The 23,023-nt window shown below is 39.3% G+C and overlaps 1 protein-coding gene across 1 annotated transcript in view; it reads left to right on the plus strand.

The window, feature by feature from the left end:
* Window positions 1–23,023, plus strand: part of MEGF10 (multiple EGF like domains 10) — a 140,433-nt gene that overhangs the window by 57,192 nt on the left and 60,218 nt on the right. Inside the window, exons 6-7 of the mRNA XM_074953064.1 lie at window positions 20,599–20,845; window positions 22,127–22,247. Coding sequence (XP_074809165.1) covers window positions 20,599–20,845; window positions 22,127–22,247 — 368 coding nt within the window. The remainder of the gene's footprint in view (window positions 1–20,598; window positions 20,846–22,126; window positions 22,248–23,023) is intronic.

The following is a 23,023-nucleotide window of genomic DNA, read 5'->3' on the forward strand; positions in this document are numbered from 1 at the left end:
TCTAACTTTTCTTGTCTGAGCGCAAAAAGAATGACTGCCTAAGCTCAAGTTTAAACCTGACTAGTCTCTTCCTCTGCCTGTTCCCTACCCCTTTTACTCTATTCCCTCCCTCGTCCCATTTACCCCTTCATTCACTCATTCCCATTCCTTCCTCCTCCATTGACTCAGTATCCTTTTTTGTTCATTCCATATCCTATATTCATTATCACCGTCTCTTCACTTGGTTGATCTCTTTTCATTTCACTCTCCCTCACTGTTTTTCACTTACCAGCCACGTCTCTCCAACTTTCCTCTCTCTTTTGCTGTGTGTGTGAATAAGAAAGAGAAAGAGAGAGAGAGAGAAATTGAAGGTGCAGGCAGCACTGAAGTGCCCTTCCCCACCCAGCTCTTAAAGCTGCCATGGGAATTTGGAGACCTGGAGAACTTCCCTGCACTTCTCCAAGAGTTCTCCCTCCCCACCTGGGTGGTACCAGAGCAGGGGTGGCCAACCTGAGCCTGAGAAGGAGCCAGAATTTACCAATGAACATTGCAAAAGAGCCACAGTAATATGTCAGTAGCCCCACATCCGCTCCCCCCCTCCAGCCCCAAGCGCCTCCCGCCCATCGGCAGCCTCACCAATCAGCCCCTTACCCACGCCTCCCACCAGCTGCAATCAGCTGTTTTGCAGTGCGCAGGAGGCTCTGTGGGGGAGGAGCGAGGAGTGAGGGTATGGCAGGCTCAGGGGAAGGGGGAGGAATCTTGGGGGAAGGAGTTGGAGTGGTGGCAGGACCTGGGGCAGAGCAGGGTGTTGAGCAGTGGGCACCCCACAGCACATTGGAAAGTTAGCATCTGTAGCTCCAGCCTCAGAGTCATCCCCTATGCAAGGAGCCACATATTAATCCCTGAAGAGCCTCATGCAGCTCCGGAGCCACAGGTTGGCCACCCCTGTACCAGAGAGTTGAAACCCTGCCGGGAAGGTTCCCTGCGGTGCATGGTGCCTGCCAGCACTGGGTGCAGCTCTACTATGACCACATGGCTTTGGTGGTAGGGGAACCCAGGTATTGACCTGTATGTCTTTTTTTTTTTTTTTAAATAGAAGTGTAGTGGAATAATGAAATCAGGTTTTCCCAAGATTTATTATGGGCAAACTCACATTAAAGGTGTTCCTCCATATCTCCTTTTAAGGTTTATAGCTTTATTGAATAACAGCTTTTTTTCTGGGCCCACTAGAATCTGATTGTTGTATGTAAAAGCACACTCTGTATGTGATGATAGAATGAAGTTACTCTGCAAAAAACAGAAGTGGAGGTTCATTGCTGTATCATAAACATTTTAATTAGTGCATTGAAGGTACTGAAACAACTTGGGACTTCAGTTGTTCTTCATTATAACTAGTTTCACTATATCTGGCCCGCCCCAGATATTCATGAACAACTTTTGTTGAGCCTTATTCATTTTTGCTGGCATGGGGAATTGCTAATTACTCTTGCCTGGCCCCTTGAACCAAAGGAGGGATTCACCCAAGACAGGGTGGATTCCAGAAGAGCTCTGCCAGCCACTGCTGCTGAATGGATGCACTGTGTTTAGGGCATCTCAGCACCTTAGCCATGCCCCCTCCTCAACAAGCTCCACCCACATTTTGGACAGCACTGCCAGACTATAGGCCTCCAGCTGATGCATGGTTGCAATTGCTTTCTCCTTTCACTGCTCTTTTCTTTTCTTGGGAGTCTTTCCTGTGGCCCTGTGACAATTGTTATGCAAATAATATTAACAATCCCCCAAAACCATGAATCAGACTCCAAAAAATCATGATATTGACTTAAAAATCATGAGATCTTAAAAATATTATTTTTGGGATTCCTTTTCTTTGCATTTTGGTTTCTGAGCCTTCAGGGTGCACTTGTGTCACGTTTTTCTCCACAACCACAACACCAAATATCAAGAGAATTGTGATAAAACTGTGCCAATGTTATCCTGATCTTTATCTAGCATGCTTAATTTAAAGTTGCACATGTGTAGTTGAATCCTTATGAAGTGTGTTCTGTATGAAGTGTGTACATCTACTTATATATATTAGATATAATTTATTTGTCTCCATGGATAGCCAATGGGAATTTTAAATTAACACCTTGAGGATTCTGTTGATTTGTGTTTGGAATAAATCCTCCCCATCAGCAGACTCTCCAGGATTACTTTCCCTTGACCCAAGCCTCTTCAGTTATAGTTTATTTTGAATATATTTGTATCAAATCAACTCTCTGCTGCTGCTGCTGCTGCCTCTGCACATTGCCTCTGACCGCTGGTCATAGTAGCTTCAGCAGTGAAAATACTTTGTGCTGTCTGTACACAAAAGACCTAGTGTGAAAGAGCCTTTATTGTACCTTGAATAGAGTGATCTAATGGGATATTTGTGATGCTCTGTAAAAGTTTTTGCATACCAATACAGCTAAATTTAACTGCTAAAAATTTGTTTCAGATTGCTATTGTTCTTCAAGGGAGGATTAAAGAGGAAGAGGGTATTTTATTCACATGCTGTTGAAGCAATGTTTGGGACATGGGGTTTGGCGTATATCCAGCTTTTTTATGAGCTGTTGCTTTCATTGGATTGTCCTGCTGGAGATTCAGTTGTTCATAGGCATTCTAGGAACAAATAACATTATTATTGGCCAGCATAGTGGGGAGGGTAAGTGTTTAATTTGAGCAGTGCAGTTTGTTACAAGGTATAGTATGACAGAATTGTGCGGTCTCCTCATCTGTGTTGACAGACAGCGCCTCTTAAAACAGACCCATAGTGGAAATCAGACCAAATAAATAATAGTGTGTAACACTGGGAAGACAACAACTACTGGACCTGATTTTCATCAGCGTTTGCGTAACATTAAAAAAACCCTCTTCACCCAATTTACTTTCAGCTGTTATTATCCATGGAGTCCCAAGACTTGCATTTTCTTTAGTATGAACAAAGGCACAATAAAATAATATAAAGAGATAGCAGATTATTTATTTTTTATAAACTTTTTGGGTTGTTATAAAATAACATGATTATACTGTGGTGATGGGGGCCGCATATATGCCTAGATATCGAACTCAGTCAGATGAGCCAGAGACTCTCCATGAAGTCCAAATTTATTTTGCATGGCTGAAGCTCTGATTCAGAGGAGATGGGTGGCAGGATAAAATCCTAAAATAGAGAGGGAGACATTTTCCTAGGATTCTGAAATTTGTTGTAAATTATTGTTTGGTAAACTCTGATTTGGTGTTTAATTTATTTGCATGGTCATTCTACTCAAGAATAAAACCTGTTATGTAAGTGGTGCAGAAATGAACCTACTCTCCAAAAAATACAGTTCTTTATTAAGGAGAGACAAACACTGCCCTTATAAGGGAGCTGCACAAATTTGTGTCTGAGGATAGAATTGGACCCATAATGGATCTCTCCACCTGTTCTTCCTCTTCAAACCCTACTTGCATTTTGACTGTTATTTACCGATTGTGTAACTGTCTTCTGTTAACAGAACTTTTATTTCAAAACGTCTTGGGCTGCTGTATTACTGTGACTGTTTGGCTTGCTGGGTGGTAATTGTAGACAAGGACTTCCTGAGTGTTATAATGTTCTCTCTAAAAATGACAAAGTGATTGCACTGACTGGATTCGGGTATCATGCAGGTAACAGCTGTGCAAGCAGCCTCCTCCCATACCCATTACTGACAATTCACCTCAGTGTGATATGAGCTCATGTCCGTTTGGGACTAGCATGGGACTCCAATTCACTTTTGATCTTTTGATGCAGATTTGAATCCACTCTCTCTAGAGATGCAGGGGGAAACCCACCGAAGGAAATTTGTCTGTTCTCCCAACCATATCCTGTGCACTTCTGAGCAGCTGGTTCCTCTCCATCCTTCCCGCAGAGTGGGGATCTTGGTTCTTCTTCTTTCCCTGCAAGAGGGAGGACAGGTTCATCAGCTTTCCCCCTCCTTGATTTATTGCAGAGATTGCAGGCAAAGGGTTCTCCCTCCCTAAGCAGGAGGTTCTTTTCAGTCTCCCTTGTTCTTGACTTTTGGTCCCTACATGCTGTGACAGACTCATGTGAGAGGCCAGGAACGGAGACGATTCAACTTTATTGAAACACCAATTCCTTAGATTGCTAGTTGGGCAACTGCAAACTTTTTATAATTAGGTCTGTTCTTGCTGCACATTGTAGTAGGAGTGAGTGAACTGGCTCTGTGTGTGTGCACGCGCGCATGTGCGCATGTTTGTGTGTTAAACCTCCCTACGTTACTTTAGGTGTCTTGCCAAGGAATTACTCTACTGTGACTATCAACTCTTGTATTGAGAGAGCTCTTTATTGCATGCCAGTATTTAGTCTATTTTCATAGGCAAAGTCCTGACGTCCTTAATCAGGTAAAAACATCAGTGTTTTTTACCAGTCCCTGAGTAAAATATGAGCAGAGACTTCAGGCTTGCTTTGTCTAAGATCTCCTTGATGAATTTGTCATATGTATAGGTGGTTTTTTTTCTTCAGACCTTAGACCTTATCTTTTTGGCAAACATATTATGATGCATTGGGTAATGTATTGCCTGTGGTATAGCTCAGTGAAGAGCGATGAATGAGATGATGATAATATAAATCTGAAAAGAAATACCACATTGATTAAAAGGGTGCACATTTACAAAACATTTTCATTCCAGTGCAAGAGCTGACATTCATGTGAAGTAAATTATTCTAATAAAGATTTATTGACTGGGCACAATAGACAGATCAATGTCTTTTGAGTGGGCAGAAGACATATTGAACCTATCCCTTGGAGCTAGTGAATCAGCACATCCATTTCACTGTCAGGATCACTTTGAAAAATTGTTCATGAAGCTGCAAGAGTATGAACTGATCAGTTTGCTTTGGTCAGAGTGAGGGCAGAATTTAGGAGAGGAGAAGGGTTGATCACGATAGGAAGGGGTGAATTAAACAAGAAAATATTTTAATAGATTTGACAAAAAGAGCCTCTGATTTTCTTTTAGTTAGCTTGATTTTTGTCAACAGTTGTAGTGAAGACTTGAATTTCAGTAGTGTAAGTTTTAGTGGTTACGGTATTAGAGGAAAATAAAAAGAAGAGCCCATACATATGCAGTTTTTTTTCTTGTAAGAGTAGTTGTGCCACTAGCAGAGGTTTTACTTACGGGTGTGGGAACAAACTGTATATCGTCAAGTAGTGTGAGTTCTGATTCATGTGGGTTAGTGTGCACTGCAAACACTAATTTTATTTCTGACAAGTAAAACAAATTCCTCATTTGCGAATTCCTCAATAGCAGAAGATAGAAACCACCAAGTGAAGATGTGCTGTGTTCATTTCTATACATCTAGACAAACAATTCTCTTAACTGGTAGTCAATTTTATGTAGGACAGTATATTATATAAAACTGACGATCAGTTAAGAGAATTGTCTGTCTAGATGTACAGAAATGAACACAACACATCTGCACTTGGTGGTTTCTACCTTTTGCTATTTTACCTTTTTTCATGATTGGGGGACACAGAGTGAAATAATACATAGCGTTATAGATCACACAAGTCTCACTGTGGGATATGTATGTGACTGAGGTATGCATATGCTGTAATATTGATTCCTGATACGCAATTAGGAAATTCCTTTTCTTCACATTTTCTCAGACTGAATAGTTCTTAGTCCACAAATTGTTCCACTGAAATCAATAGGACAATTCATAAGGAAGCTTTTCCTCAATAAGAATAAGGATGACAGAATCCAGAGGATGATTCATTCATACAGCTGAATCTGGGGTCATTTTAAAATTTATTTTAAGTGTGAGTGACAACTTTTAAATTATATTTATATATATATGTCAGCTAGTCAAGGAAGGATCTGGTCCTAGGCTTTGGTCTGCATTGAGAATGCTCAGTGAATCCCTCCACATCATTCCCATAACCTCATACGCAATATATGCCTTGGAGTGCCAGGGTCCAGGACTCTAGGGCAGTCTGATTGGCGGATTTGCCCTACAGCTGCAGATCAGGGTCCCCTGCAGCCTAACAGGAATCCAGGCAGGGTTCTATGGGAACCCTGCTTGGTTTCGCTGAAAGTTTTTCAAATCCAGATATTTCCAGTGAAATGTTTTGGGCTTGACAAATCAGCATTTTCCAAAACTTTGTTTCATTGGAAAATTTCTGACCAGCTCTACTTATGGGATTCACCAAAACTTGTAATTTACTTGTAATGTCTAAAATTCCCCTAATTTAAATCCAACTTTGTCTGATTAATGTCTAACTTTTCCCTCTAGAAACAATGAGAATCTTCAGCTTAAGAGGTAGGGTTTCTTTCCCCAACTAGTTAGATGGAGTGCTGGGGGTCAAAAAATGGAAACTGTCAACACCTTAACAGTGGACAGAGTCATTACTCTGGCTTCAGTAGTAGGTAACTTAGCTGCAGAGCCAAAGTTTCTGATGCTACATGGCTTTGGTACTTATCCAGGTTGGTCCTGGGGCCGGTTTAGTTCAATATCTTCATGAATGATCTGGAGGATGGCATGGATTGCACCCTCAGCAAGTTTGCAGATGACACTAAACTGGGAGGAGTGATAGATACGCTGGAGGGTTGGGATAGGATACAGAGGTACCTAGACAAATTAGGGGATTGGGCCAAAAGAAATCTGATGAGGATCAACAAGGACAAGTGCAGAGTCCTGCACTTGGGATGGAAGAATCACGTGCATCTCTACAGACTAGGGACCGAATGGCTAGGCAGCAGTTTTGCATAAAAGGACTGAGGGGTTAGAGTGGACAAGAAGCTGGATATGAGTCAACAGTGTGCCCTTGTTGCCAAGAAGGCTAATGGCATTTGGGGCTGTATAAGTAGGTGCATTGCAGCAGATCAAGGACGTGATCGTTCCCCTCTATTCGACATTAGTGAGGCCTCATCTGGAGTACCGTGTCCAGTTTTGGGCCCCACACTGCAAGAAGGATGTGGAAAAATTGGAAAGCGTCCAGCGGAGAGCAACAAAAATGATTAGGGGACTGGAACACATGATTTATGAGGAGAGGCTTAGGGAACCGGGATTGTTTAGTCTGTGGAAGAGAAGAATGAGGGGGGATTTGATAGCTGCTTTCAACTACCTGAAAGGGGGTTCCAAAGAGGATGGATCTAGACTGTTCTCAGTGGTAACAGATGACAGAACAAGGAGTAATGGTCTCAAGTTGCAGTGGGGGAGGGTTAGGTTGGATATTAGGAAAAACTTTTTCACTAGGAGGGTAGTGAAGCACTGGAATGGGTTACCTAGGGAGGTGGTGGAATCTCCTTCCTTTGAGGTTTTTAAGGTCAGGCTTGACAAAGCCCTGGCTGGGATGATTTAGTTGGGGATTGGTCCTGCTTTGAGCAGGGGGTTGGACTAGATGATCTCCTGAGGTCCCTTCCAACCCTGATATTCTATGATTCTATCTGTTCCAGAGCAAGAAACAGAAAAACACATAAAAATGTGCAATGTGTAAAACCTTTGTATGTTCAGAACACATCACTTGTTTGATCCCTCCATTGACTGCCACTTTCCTGTGTTTGTGCCTTTGATTTTGTTGCTGTTGCTATCTATTTTCATTGTCTAAACATAGCGTCAGTTAGAGCCTGACACTTGTATAGTTTGTAGCTTTTTTAAAAAAAAAATGTGTTTGATCATGGGGTCAGTTAGACCTCAACACAAGTACTATGTAGTGTGCTTCTGAATCTAGGAAAGTTTTAACTTGTTCATAGTTTTATAGTTCACTGGTTCCAATAAAGTTAATTTTAAATGCATGCCATGTGTTTTTTCCCCAATTTTGACACACTAGGAGTCTCCAAGACCCTAATACGGAAATAATTGGGTGAGTTTTGGTTCTATACAAGGTTTAAGCAGGTGCTTACATCCAGTGGGACTAAGTATATGGTTAAGCACCTTCCTGAATAATTATGCTTCCTGAATCAGGGCCATAATTTCTACTTTAATTTGCTTTAAAATATATTATATATTAACATTGTCTATTAAATATAATAAATGAACAATGAATCATTGGAAGTAATTTATTCCTGTTTTTAATTAGAGTTCATTTAGGTGTAAGTGATAGTCTCAATCAATCTTTCTTCTAAACATTTAACAGTAATTTAACAATTTCAATAACACACTTTATTTCACTTAGCAATACTAGCCTTAAAGATAAGCCTCTGGTTGTTGAAGGCATTGGGTTTTACCTTGTACTTTACATTTCCCTTGAAGCATGTAATTTTTTTTAATATAACTACTTTTCTTATCAGCTGTTATGGTGTAGTTAATTACTAGAAATGCTAGTGTCTGTATTAAAATCAGTTAAAACAACTAATTGACTTATGACATACCCCGTGTTAAAATATGTGGTTTTGTTTATTATGGTCACGAAAAGGCTTTCTTATGAGATCTATCCTTTTATTCGTACCTCTTTTAATATACAAATGTTTCTTTGAGCCATGGTAGGACTGTATGTTTCTAGTCAACAGTTACCAAATTATCTTTAAAGCATATGTTTAGTGTGTCTGGAGGGAGCTAGTGGTGTCTGGTAAGTAGGTGCTGGGAAGAGAAAAAATATGTTTAACTTTTAGGTTGCCATAAAAACAGTGTTTATCGCTGTTATAATTTTACATATAGAATGTTGTTTATATTAATAGGGTCAGTGGTGAAGCTCTGCACATATTCAAGGGGCCACATTAAAACTTAACTTCTGGAAATGCTAAAGATTTTAAATAAAGATTAAAAATTGTTTTAAAAGGTCTATATCACTTAAAATAGCAAAAAAGGAATTTTAAAATATCAGAGAACGTAAGATTGGATTCATGGCCTACTTGCTAAAATTAATACAAAATTGGGTTCAATCCTGCAAACTCTTGCTCACAAGAATAAGCTGTGAGCAGATGACACTAAGCTGAGGGGAGAGGTAGATACCCTGGAAGGTAGGGATAGGGTCCAGAGTGACCTAGGCAAATTGGAGGATTGGTCCAAAAGAAATCTGATAAGGTTCAACAAGCACAAGTGCTGAGTCTTGCACTTAGGACGGAAGAATCCCATGCACCGCTACAGGCTGGGGACCGGCTGGCTAAGCAGCAGTTCTGCAGAAAAGGACCTAGGGATTACAGTAGACAAGAAGCTGGATCTGAGTCAGCAGTGTGCCCTCATTGCCAAGAAGGCTAACGGCATTTTGGGCTGTATAAGTAGGGGCATTGCCAGGAGATTGAGGGACGTGATCATTCCCCTCTATTCAACATTGGTGAGGCCTCATCTGGAGTATTGCATCCAGTTTTGGGCCCCCCACTACAGAAAGGATGTGGACAAATTGGAGAGAGTCCAGCAGAGGGCAATGAAAATGATCAGGGGGCTGGGGCACATGACTTACGAGAAGAGGCTGAGGGAACTGGGCTTGTTTAGTCTGCAGAAGAGAAGAGTGAGGGGGGATTTGATAGCAGCCTTCAACTCCCTGAAGGGGGTTCCAAAGGGGGTGGAACTCGGCTGTTCTCAGTGATGACAGATGACAGAACAAGGAGCAATGGCCTCAAGTTGCAGTGGGGGAGGTCTAGGTTGGATATTAGGGAACACTATTTCACTAGGAGGGAAGTGAAGCACTGGAATGGGTTACCTAGGGAGATGGTGGAATCTCCATCCTTAGAGGTTTTTAAGGCCCGGCTTGACAAAGTCCTGGCTGGGATGATTTAGTTGGTGTTGGTCCTGCTTTGAGCAGGGGGTTGGACTAGATGACCTCCTGAGGTCTCTTTCAACCCTAATCTTCCATGATTCTATGAAATAGTCCCATTGACACCAAAATAAATGTATTGTCTTTAATCTAATTGACTTGAGTTGAACTACTCACATGAGTAAGGGTTATTAGTGTGAGTAAGGGTTGTAGAATTGGGTGCTAAATATGAGTGAACCTCTTTGTATTCAATTTGGAGCAAAAACAGTTAGTTGTTCCAAAAGGAAAGTACCATTTCCATTCCGGGGGGGGGGGGGGGGGGGGAGTTGCTAGAACTGGTTAAATAATTCACTGCAAATACTGGCCACAATTTAAGACAGTACTGAATTATGTGCTTAAGTCTCATTGGAGTCTTAGTCATGCATAAGTGCTTTCCTGAATCAGGTCTATATTCATTGCAAATTTTGGCAATTTTTATCAAATAACTTTTGTTTGTTTAGGAATTTGATCAGTTCAATAGATGGTGAACAATTTGTGGTGAATTTTTGTGAACCATTATTTGCAAAAGCAATTTTTTCATTATTTGATTAGTTCTATTACAAGTGGACTGATCCTGTCTTATTTACTCATACAAAGCTTTCAATGGCTTCACTGGGAAGGACTACAGGATTAGTTACTGTATTAAAAATTAAGAACTTCAAAATACAGTGCAGAAAAAAATTAAGTCCCGGTCCTCCAATGAGGTGCATACAAGATCTGATTACATACTATACTCAAATTCATATGATTTTTTTAACCTTCTCTACAATAATGATTATTGTTAGTAGGGTTCATCTCAGTAGTACAGTAAAATTAACATAAAAGACTGTCTCTGTTTTTCCTTAACAGCTATCCACCATTGCGTTCTGAGGTCCAAAATATTTTAAAGAGTCTTGTGAAATGTATGGCATGTGAAAGGCATACGGTTCCAGTCCTTTACAGAGTCTAAAAAACACATTTTCATTGTTCTTCCACTTCACAGACCAAAAAGCTTTTACAAAGTTAAAAAAAAGTCTTGAATAAAAATCCTTTCTTTTATACAGAAGAATAAGGAAGAATGAAAAATATGCCTAAGGGTAGAAAGCCTTCAGTGTAACAAATGAAATCAGATAGAAACAAAAGATTCTAAAGGAAATCCAGATTTAATAGGAAGTGTTGTGTTCTACAAAATGCACTAAGTACTTCTGTGTCTGGGATGTAGGAAAAATAAGTCTTTTACTAAAAGGCATTAATACTTCATAATTATTAAGAATGTATTTGTCAAAAGAATGTAGTTCTTGCCGACTGAGGTAACCATACAGATCACAATAGCAAAAATGATACGGAGAATAAACTCTTGGTTTTATTAATTGAAGCCTTTTAAAAGATTCTCTGAGTGGACTATTCAGCATAGCTGGCCTTGATTTATAGCCCTGTAAATTGATTTCTGAGATTTCTGCTTCCAAATTTTACCATCTTGTAACCCTAGTAACGTGCTGGTTTGATGCCACTTGTAGGGATGGACTTACACTTTTTATCAAATTTTGAACCCACTTGAATGTTGTTAATTTGAAATTTAGGGTGAACTTGAATGTTATTTGGTTCAGCTTTAACTTAGGAGAGTAATTTTCACTCTCCTATCCTCAGAGGGTAGCCTAAAGGAAAGGAGTGACATTATTTTCAGTATCCAACGAACCAAACCCTGGTATCAGAGTTGAGTAGTCACAAGATTGCACTCTGAGTTATGTAATAAGAATGGATTGGATAAAGTTGGTCATAGTGTCATTCTTGTCCTAGGTTTTGCCATGTAAATGCATGGATATTATTCCATTTACTGTTCTTGACACAATCTAGGTCATATAATAACATTTCAGAATCTGTGTCCAAAATACTGCATCAATGAGAATAGTTTGTAATCTATTGTACCTTTTTGGTACTTTGTATTTTGCCTGACTCAGCATTCCCCATAGGCTAAAGACACTATAATCAGGGAAATGTAGGATATAAAGCCATTCAAAATGCATTTTACAAGGTCTAAGTTGCATGACATATTACCATAGTATATGTTACTTAAAGGATATTAATATTCCTCTACTACCTCCGTATGGACAAAGGAGAGGAAAAACCCAAAGGAATACCAATCCAGTTGTATGGCAAAGATTTTGATTTACCTAAAGCTTAGAAAATGTTGCAGACATAACTCACAGCCTGTCCAAGGCTTCATACTGTAATCTTAGAGTACCCTTTGGACAGTACATTGAATATATGTTAATGTATGCAACATATAAGAGGATTTATATCTTGATTTTTAATTCACGTGCAAATGGTATGGTTCTTCACAAGGGTTCTGCTCCTTTGTGTTTGAGCTGGGCCTGAATAACAAAGTTCAGACATGGATCTAGATTTAAACTCTAAACTGCAGGGTGTTTGGATTTGGGATTCTCATGCATACCTGCCACCAGTCAGCACCACTTGTATTTCAAACACATTAGTTCCAGAAATATAAAAAAGGACTTTTCTCACTGTCTGTGTTAAGGGAAGACACCTTGGCCCAAATTCTAAGCTATGGCTAAGCTGTACTCAGCACAGCTCAGGAGACTGGAAGCACAGGTTGTTTTAAGTCTTCGTTCTTCGACTGAAGGTTAATAATGCTGGAGAATCTGAACAGCATTTAATTATAAAGCCAAGTAAGCCACATGCTTATAGTTTCGCTGAAAATTGTTGGCTCGCGGTTACATCAACATCTCGAGACAAGAATTAGCAGAAGTCAGTTTGGTTTCTGCCCAGGAGTAGGCATGAGGGAGGCAGTCTTTGCCGAGGATCTTAAGTGAGCGTGTGAGAAGCAAAAAGGGAAATGTATATGTTCTTTGTAAGTTATGAGAAGGTACTTGGTAAAATCAAACACAAGAAGGTGATACAAATTCTTGAAGAATCTAATATTGACTCTCAAGATATATAATTAATAGGAAGCCTGTATTGGGGACAGTCTGCAGCAGTCTGAATGAACTATGAACTATCTGATTATTAGGAGTCCGGTGGCACCTTAAAGACTAACAGATTTATTTGAGCATAAGCTTTCGTCGGTAAAAACCCCACTTCTTCAGATGCATGGAGTGAAAATTACAGACGCAGACATAAACATACTGGCACATACAAAAGCCAGTAGGAGAACACTTCAATCTTCCTGGACATTCTATAACAGATTTGAAAGTAGCTATATTTGAACAAAAAAACTTCAGAAGCAGAGTTCAAAGAGAAACAGCAGAACTAAAATTCACTTGCAAATTTAACACCATTAATTTGGGCTTGAAGAGGGACTGGGAGTGGCTGGCTCATTACAAAAGCAGCTTAGCCTCTCCTGGAATTGAGACCTCATCTATTATTGGGAGTGGACTACATCCACTTTGATCGAATTGGCCCTATTAACACTGGTTCTCCACTTGTGAGGTAACTTCCTTCTCTTCATGTGCTAGTATATTTATGTCTGCATCTGTAATTTTCACTCCATGCCTCTGAAGAAGTGGGGTTTTTACCCATGAAAGCTAATGCTCAAATAAATCTCTTTGTCTTTAAGGTGCCACCGGACTCCTCCTTGTTTCTGTGGATACAGACTAACACGGCTACCCCCTGATATCTGATTATTGTAACATCAAGAAAGGTGTAAGTCAAGATTGCATTCTATCTCCACAACTATTTGTAGAAAGTACAATGAGGCAAAGTTTAGAAGACACCATCAGGGCATGCAGGTCAATATAAGATATGCTGATGGTCTATTTTGTATCACTTCACCTAGGGAAGAAATTCAGAACTTGCTTATTGCTGTGAACAATATCAGCAAGAAATATGGAATGACAATGTTAGAAAGACAGACTACTATAATGAGTAAATACAGTGATGCACAAGGTAGGCAATGCCTGTAACTTGATGGTCAAGTGCTAGAACAAGTGAATAATGGGTTCCCCTATTTAGGGGGTCCAGTAACATCAGACAGAAGATGTGATGAAGAAATCAAGAAAAGTGTAGAACTTGCAAAAATGTATTTAACAATTTCCAAAGACTTCTGTGTTTTCAAAAGTAAAAACTGCACATCTGCACTAGATTGCTGAAGTAGTGCTACATATGATCAGCTCTCCTGTATGGATGTGAGAGCTGGACACTTAAAGGAATCCAGAGCATTCAAGTTTTGGTGTTATAGAAAAATGTTAAAACATACCAGGGTAAACAAAACTATGAATGAAGATGTGACAAGAAGGATGAATGTAGAAAGAGCACAATTACTTGAGACTCTAGGTAAAAGAATAACATATTTTTGTGGCCACATAATTCTCCAATTGCGGAGCAACCTTCTTCTAGCACTCACGCTATCAGGCAAGATTGCAGGCAAACCAGGAAGAGGAAGAAAGAGAGACGGTTACACAGGTAATATCATTAGATTGATTGGTAGCCAAAGGAGAGTGGAAGTTTTACAACTCTGTCATGATCATAAAGATGGGAGGTCGCGATCGATAATTTTCATATCAGAGATGTCTCTTGAAGAAGAATTACCATAGCACCTAGGAGCCCGGGTAATGGACCAGGGCTCCATTGTGTTAGGTGCTTCTGAACAAAAGACAGACATTGCCCCTAAGAGCTCACAATCTAAGTATAAGATAAGAGACAACAGATGGACATAGACAGGCAGATGGGGGAGTACAAGGAAACAGTAAGACAATATTGGTCTGCACATTAGGCAGTAGTCACAGCACACCAGCAGCCTAGTTGTTGTCAAGTTTTTGTAGGCATCACAGCAAAGGAGAGTTTTAAGGAGGGTTTAGAAGAAGGAAAGTGAAATAGCTTTCTGTATATTTATGAGGAGCTCCTCCTAAGTGTGAGGAACAGCACAGGAAAAAGCACAAAGGTGCTTGTTTGAAAATTTAATAAGTTGCCAATGGAGGCTAGCACCCTGGGCCACTTGGAGGCAAGAGTTGACACCTTGATAGTGAATGAGCCTTGAAAGCGAAGATACATAGTTTATGTGTGATGCAACAGAGACGTGCAGTGGAGGGAGGCAAAGAGAGAAGTGATATGGTCAGAGTGACAGCCTAGAGAAATTATATTTGCCGCAGCATTCTAAAGGGATATGTATTATCATGGACCTCACCGATTGCATTTGTCAAGATCAGAGAAAAAAGCTGTTGCAGTAACTGAGACAAGAGATGATGAGAGCCTGGACAAAAGTTTTAGCTGCGTGGAAGAATAGGAAATAACGTATCTTAGAGATGTTAGGCAGAAGGAATCAGTAAGATTGAGATGTAACCCGAATGTGAGGAGAGAAGTTCAAGTGTGAGTCAAAGATGTTGCCCAGACTACAGGCTGGTTAAGTCAGTTATTGCACAGCTAGAGCAGTGCAAAGCAACCTTAATGTACCATAGACCTTGCCCTTTTGAACTCAGCTAAAGAAATTGTTTGGTGGTTTAGAGGGACAGGGGATGAGATTTTGCACTTTTACAGTTGCTATTTATTTAAATGTTTGGCTGCCAAAATTACATTCCCAAATGAGTGAGCAGCTCACTCTGACCCAAAATTTGTGGTTGGAAAAAACACATTTTCATGCATGTGTTTTATGGTTAGACTTGTGCAATCACTTCACGCATCACAGGAAAGGAGATTAAAATTATATTAGTCTAGTATTCTGATAAAGGTCTCTTCTGTTTTTGGCAGCAGTAAAAAGGGCACTTGTTTCCAGATACATAGTATAATGTTTTGCCATACAATACCAGGAACAGTTATGGGCGAGAAGCAAATAGTATGTTATTATCTCAGTACCACCTATCTGATAGGAACAAAGAAAGATGCTAAGAAAAATAAATCTTAATTTTAGTGTGATTCTTTACTTTAACATCCATGTTAGCATTAGCAAAAAAAGAAAAACACAAGAAAGTCAGACCTTTAAATAACTTGCCGTAAACATGTTGCATCCTGAATATCACATTATAAAAGTAACTTTATAGCATACGTGCAAGGTAGTTGTCTTTGTTGAGTTTCTAAGGGGAATTTTCTTCTGAAATGTTCTTTGATTTGATTTGATAGCCATATTTTGCTCTCATCATATGCCATTCTTTAGAGAAGCACAGAATTACATGTGATCAAGGTGGATTTGTCAGGAATAAACTTGGACTCATTCAAGTTTCTCTTTTTTTTAACTTCTCAAAAGCAATCAACAGAGAGAGACAGAGATCACATAATGTTAAAATTGGACTGACACATTGTTTTTGTTTATAAGGAATATAAGAATTATAAAACCAAACAGGTGTACTTCTAATGATACAAATTCCTATCTCACACTGTAAAATATCAGGACACCTTGCCTCCTAATTTGCAAGCCACTACCAGCTTAGATAAGCCATGTGCATAAAAATGAGATCCGTCGAGCATAATAACAATGTGCATTAAAGTTATTTTAATATGAAATACACAACTTTAAATCTTCAAGTATCATACAGAAGTCCCAAGAATAGTACCAATTTGCATCACACATTTTCTTCCTTTGCTTTTTCCTTGAAGAAGGTTCTTTGCAGCTGAAGCTCTGGGACCATTTCTGTTCATAAAGTTGTCATCTGACACTGTGCTTCAGAGAGCATTTATAATTTGTTTTTATGTTGGTAACTTTATATTGTCTTAGGGTTCCGTATCATACTGATGCATTTTAAATGAGGGTTTATATAATATAATGCCCTTATTCCCAAAGGCATGCCTTCGCTTTTACGGAGAGCCTTCTGAGAGGAATATTTTCTGTCCTATATTTGTAACATTGTGTGATGTACAGAGGATATACTGTAGGGGACTAAAAAGATATTATTCTCAGATGAAGAAACTGTATAAGTGGCACCAAATATTTTTCTGTGCTAAAAAGTCTACTGTGCAGTTTCTGGCAAACGTTTCTCTGAGTTTCTTCCCACGATATGAGATGTAGGATATAAGACCCCTATGACTCCCACAAAAGAGCTGACTTTGAACAGTAACTCTGAAAAACTGTGTTTTATTTAAAATCGAGAAAACTGAGGTTGCATATAGTGTGTGCAGGAATGGTGTTTGGTATTCTGAAGAGGCTGCACCCATGAAACTGAGATCAGATCAACCAAATATATGCAATATGGATATAGTGGGGCAAATCTTCTGTTGGTGCAGATTGTGATTACTCCATTGAAGTCAATGGAACTATGACAGTGAAGATCTGTTCCAGTATATTTTGAAAAATATTGTTTCATTACTTATAAATCCAGGGATTAACTCCTGGCCCCACTGAAATCAGTGGGAGTTTTGCCATTGATTTCAGTGAAGCTAGGATTTCACCAGCTAAGGAATAAACATTCTCTAGCTACTAGGAATAATGATGAAAATACTTTGCAAATAGAACATCACTATTGTCAAAATCAGCAACTGATTGGTGAGGTCCATGATAATACATTAATATAATCACATTAAAGAAACAAGTTTTTACCATTAACATTACACATCTCACAACTTAGTTCTTGAGGCTAATGAGCGTGATGACCCATTGAGACAGCAGCTATTGGTGCATAGATTCTGAGTTGCTTTGGTATAGGACTCAAATCAGTTCCCTGAATTGTTAGTGCTGAGTCTTATTATTTTCTGCTGAAACAGTTCTGAATATGGGACTTTTATTTCTTTTTACTGTGTGGTTCTCTTCCCCCTCCCTTATGCCCTACACTGTGACAGATGACTTACTACCCTAATTTGGTTTGGTAGAAGTCTCTAGCTGGCACTTTCCTCTACCCCTGTGTGACCTTGGAGTAGTAAGGACAGTCGTTATAGTAGCTATTCTGATTAAACTCTAGCTGACAGTCTGTAACCTGAGGATGCTCATTAATTCAAAGAGCTCTCTTTTTACCAGATTAACAGCTGTGTGACTTCCAGCCTGTCTTAGTTTTTGAGTATGAAGCAGAAGTAGAAATAGGCTGATGTAATATTTGGTAAGTTTAGCCTCCAAAGATAATTAAAAATAAACAAATCTCTTTACAGGAAGCATTTCTACCCCTTCCCTTTGCCAATATTTGTTTTGTGTATTGTAATCTAAGAATCTGTTTCTGATAAATCACTTTAATTTCCTGTGAGGGACCTTATTGATTAGAGTGATATATAGAAGTAAAGTATGCAATGTATCTATCTTGTGCAAGAATATTATTTAATCCCATGAATCGTTCAACTTTCTCTGAAGTGGTGCCCATAACTCACACTTAGAGAGTAGACTAGTGACAGACCTAGTGTAACAGACTACCTTACAGCAGTAATTGTTCTGGTAAAATACTCTGGCATTATGCTATAGTGAAATAACTAGGTAGTCAATATTTTGTTTCCCACTCTCACTCTTCTCTACAGAGGGTGACCATGAGACAGGAAAACTAAACAGCGAGCACCTAGTGTTTTTCATTTTAATAGGCCCCATGCAAACAGAATGAGAAAATCACACCAGTAAACCAATAAAATTTCATACAATGTGCAGCACATGTCTCTTACAATAAAATAGTCGAGAAAAGTTCAAGTTCAGAGACGCACTATGTTCATCTCTAACTCCAGTAGATCTCTAAGGGACAGTAACAACCTAAGAGAACAGTCTGATGATGTAGCTGTTAAAATGTATTATAATGGGAGCAGAAGGCCTGCAATGCTTCACAAATGATTCAGTTTGTGGTACTCCTGCCGTTGTGCATATTGTCTGGTACTGTTACTGTGGCAGGTATACAGTAGCAAAGGCTGTCTGTATGTCTTTGAGACTCATTAAACTCTCTCTCCAAACCTCTGTGTGAATGTTGGCAGATTGAATCAAGTATCCCACCTCCAGCCATTGGTAAAATAATACAAGCCGCAAACTGTAAGCCAAAAATAAATTTCCTTTTGCCTAGTGGTGCTTTTTATATATTAAGAGAGGTTGGGCCAAGTTCACCCTGATGTAACTCCACCAGGGGAATGCATATGGCTCATTTTATTTTATTTGAAAGAGCTGCTGTCTGATGGTCATTTTAAATCCTTCAGTTCTTCACAAAGGGTTTTTCAGACATTCCAAAACGTTCAAGTTTATTTTTAATTTCGCTATTAGGAATGGCTGAAATTGTCCTTTTCATTTGGAAGCAGGACTGTAATATGAATCCATGATGGGGTGTGAGAGAAAATGAATTTGGTGGCCTCCATACAGTCCTGAGAGAACATCTGTCTGTCTCACAAATCCACTGTACACATACATACCTCTCAGAACAGTTGGTTTCCTGAGGCGAAGTTGAGGACTGATTCAGCCTGAGGATTACTTTTCCTCCATCTAGGCATTTTCAAAATATTGTGTTGCCAGGACTGGGCTTATCTGTGAGCTATACTGAGGGAAGACATACATCTTGTGTGAAATACATTGTGGTGCATTGTACAGGTAGTCGAGCACATAAGAATGAATGTTTAAATAGATAAATGAGGAAGAGGGGGACAAGAATGAAGAAATGAAAGAGGTGCAGTTATTACACATTTGTTTTACTTCATTTTATATATATAATTTTTTAGCCACAGTATGTGTACATAAACAATAGTTACATTAAGGAATGCATGTTCCAGTGACCTTTTAGGAAAATACTGTTTGAGAGGAAACTGTCACTTCAAAGCATGCCATAGCTCTTAGGAATTAACCAGGACACAAGCCATACAGAAAAAAACCATTCCTTAGAGGACCCTAATCCTTTTTATTTGTGTAATCTGAGTGATCAGTTCCTATAGCAGAGCAATTCTTACCCCAAGGAGATGTCTTGAGTTCTTTTGTCTCGCTCTAAGAAAGTAGGTCTGTTCTCTGCTTGGCTGCTCTGCCCCAGGAGAAGACTGAGTGAACAATGGTGGTCAGTCATTAAGGAGAGAGTATGGGCATCCAGTGATTGCAATTGAGATTTCACCACTGCACTATTGTTATCAGCAGAACATAAAAATTAAAAGCAGATCCTTTGACCTTTATGATTAGCACATTTCTGGTGAACTGTAGATGACCTTTTATCTTCTGTTTTGTTATTGAAAACTTCTATTTCTTATTTTAAACAAATGATTCCTTACTGTTAAAAATTTCTTTTGAAGGTGAGAAAACAAAAGATTCTGAGAAGGGTTTACTGTAATTACTACTGATGGAGTAGAATGTAGAAAACAAAAAATACATAGTAGAATGATTATAAAAACAAATTGGGTTAACTCAAAATATTAAACTGTAGCCTTACTGTCTGTGGTATATGTCACCATACTGTTTAACCAAATAACAATTAGTGCCTGTTGTTTGATGGAATGTTTATTACCTTGCGTACAGCACTGTCAATCAATAGTATTGTAAAACATGAAAGGAAATAGCTGTAAGTAAGTAAACTAGTTGGAAGTTTCACGTTTAAAAAATTGGCATGCAGTGTGATCCTCTTACAATGAATTCATCTTTACATAGAATAACTTCATTGTGGGATTCTGAGGTATGTTTATGGCTCCAAAGTCAGATTATGGGCTAAATTTTGCTCTCGTTTATACTTCCACTGAAGTAAGTAGCCAGGTGGAGAATATGAGCCTTTGGCCCTGTAACTAATGATTCACTATCATCATAATTTCAGTTTCACATTGTAATGCATGGAAGGAGTTTGGAACTTACCTTTATTTCACTGTAGATGAAGTTTCAGATTATTTTAAGTGCAGGTTAAGGCATATAATTGTAAACAGGAAATTAAGTCCTATCTGGCTATCAAAACACTTAAAGACCCAGAAGAGCCGAGGGTGTCTCTACAAGGATACCACTACCATTTTCGTGTCAGAAAAAAAGCCATCTTGATATCTCTGAATCATCATGTCTTCTGCATTGCACCATGCATGCTTATAGAAGTGCTATGACATTTTTTTTCCACTTCCTCAGCATGTGATAGTGACCACTGGGGACCCCATTGCAGTAGTCGCTGCCAGTGCAAAAATGGAGCCTTATGTAACCCCATCACTGGAGCCTGCCACTGTGCTTCTGGTTTCAAGGGCTGGCGCTGTGAGGAACGCTGTGACCAGGGGACATATGGAAATGATTGCCACCAAAAATGTCAGTGTCAAAATGGAGCCACCTGTGATCATGTGACTGGAGAATGCAGATGCCCTCCCGGATATACTGGTGCTTTGTAAGCAGAGGGCATATTATTTATTGTGGGGAAGGTGGGTTTGGCATGGCACTAACCCCAGGGTAAACTATTTAGTATTTAGTAACCTGTGTGAACATTGTGCTGAAAGTGCCTCTTTTAAAACTTACCAATACTTATATCTCATTATAAGTCCCTCTGTGTACTTATAAATGAATGTTATTAAAATGCTACAGCAAAAGTTCTTGGTAAGGTACAGTTATTGCACTGTTAGCACCAGCAACTTTGTACAAAAGCATTCCTGAGGTTATGACTCTGCACTGATGAGTAGTATGGTTTACATTTAAGTTTTAGTATAAGTTTGAGAATTGACTTCAGCTTTTAGATTTGTGTTTAAATTAACCACTTCATCTGCAGCCTACTTCTTGCTGTGGAGCATCAGGACAGAGCTGATGCATCCAGAATTTGAGTGTTAATGTCCTGGCTGCTTTAGGTAGCAGTCAACAGTTTAAGATTTGGGGGTTGAATTTTAAGGATTAAGCCCAAATTTTCAAACCATTCTGTAGATATGCTCACATTTTGGGGGGCATATGAATGGGTATTTAAACACACGCAATAGATAGTTGGATGGACAGCACTCTGTTTGCATGCACAAACTCCTGGTAGAAAGCTAGCTGACACAGTCTATAAGGAACAGGACTAGCCCAAGAGGAAGCAAGGCCATGCAAGACAACAGTGTCCTGATCCAGAGCTTTTCCTAAAGAGTCTCTGCTAGTGAAGTTCATGTCAAGTCTTGGCTGCTAAATAGAGCTGCTCTTTATGCCCAGCTTAGAAGGTGAACTCTGCTGCCAAAGCAGCTGCCTCTTGGAAGGCAAAAGGGACAATCCCTGTACCTGCAGGAATGAGTTTGGCTCATAAAACATGGTCCAAATTTTGTCCAAGTTTTATAAAATTCAGCCAACAGAGTTTGGCCCTGTAGTGGAAAATTAAGCACAGAAAAATGCACTTGATTGGGTTAATCCTTCTAGCAGAGAGTTTTAATCTTTGTCCATACTTATGAATCCAAGACCAAACTTGGTTTTTCTAGAAAGAAATATCTCTAAGGAAAGATACATACACTTACAATTTTTTAATTGCTAATTTTATTTCCATATGTCCATGCCATTGATCCTGTAAAGGTTATTTCCCTTTATTTCTGAGTGCTTGCCTTTTCATATTTATAAACTGAAGAATTATATGTTTAAAAAAAAAGTAAAAGAGAGGGGGAGAGACTGAACTTTGCATATAAATAACAATTATACTCATTATGCACCAATTGTTTAGCTGTGAGGATCTTTGTCCCCCCGGCAAGCATGGTCCACAGTGTGAAGAAAGATGTCCATGCCAGAATGGAGGAGTGTGTCACCATGTGACTGGGGAATGTGCCTGCCCACCTGGATGGATGGTAAAACTGCTTTCTAAAATAAATATAAACTGGGTAAATGTCCATGTTTGTGGATATCAGGCAACTTCAGGAGAAAGTTTAATTGGAAAAGCAAAGACAGTCTGACTGAAGCCAGGAACAAAAGGAAATGTATTTTAGCACATGGTACCACCACAAGGGATCAAAATCAAATATAAATTCTGGACTGTCTTGTTAACCCTTTCAAAGAGTGGGAAAAGGAAAATGTGCTTTCTGCAGCATGCAAATAGCATCTTTTGGAACTTGATCAGAAGTCGTGTCTTTGTGGATATAATTTGATATAACTGTTACATTTTGAACAGCAGCACCATTAAATACTCCTATGGTGGCCTTCATGTGTGTTTCCAAATATATGATGCTACCCTCTTAAAAGAAAAGTAGGTAATGGGCAGGTTCCGGTGGCACCTTCATAGCCCAGGAATACAGTGACATCAGAACATCCGCTTCATAACTGATCAATGGACTTTCTATCCCTTTGCACCTCACACCAGCAAGGACCCATTCCTACCAGGTGGGCAAACATGAGGGGCTCTACTGGTTTCCCAGCCCCACATGAGGAAGAGAATTCTGTAGAAGGATGGGGACCATTGTTTCAACAGTTTATATCCAACAACCAACAAATTTAATCATGCTAGATACCACGGTGGTTAGAGATTGTCTATATATAGTAAAGGGGCAAACAAACAAAACAAATAAATAATACGTACAATAATAGGCAGTGAGCCCTGGGTGACCATTTCTGGCAGGCAGTGGAAAGG

The sequence above is a fragment of the Natator depressus genome, chromosome 5 (assembly GCF_965152275.1).
Source record: "Natator depressus isolate rNatDep1 chromosome 5, rNatDep2.hap1, whole genome shotgun sequence".
Classification (NCBI taxonomy): domain Eukaryota; kingdom Metazoa; phylum Chordata; order Testudines; family Cheloniidae; genus Natator; species Natator depressus.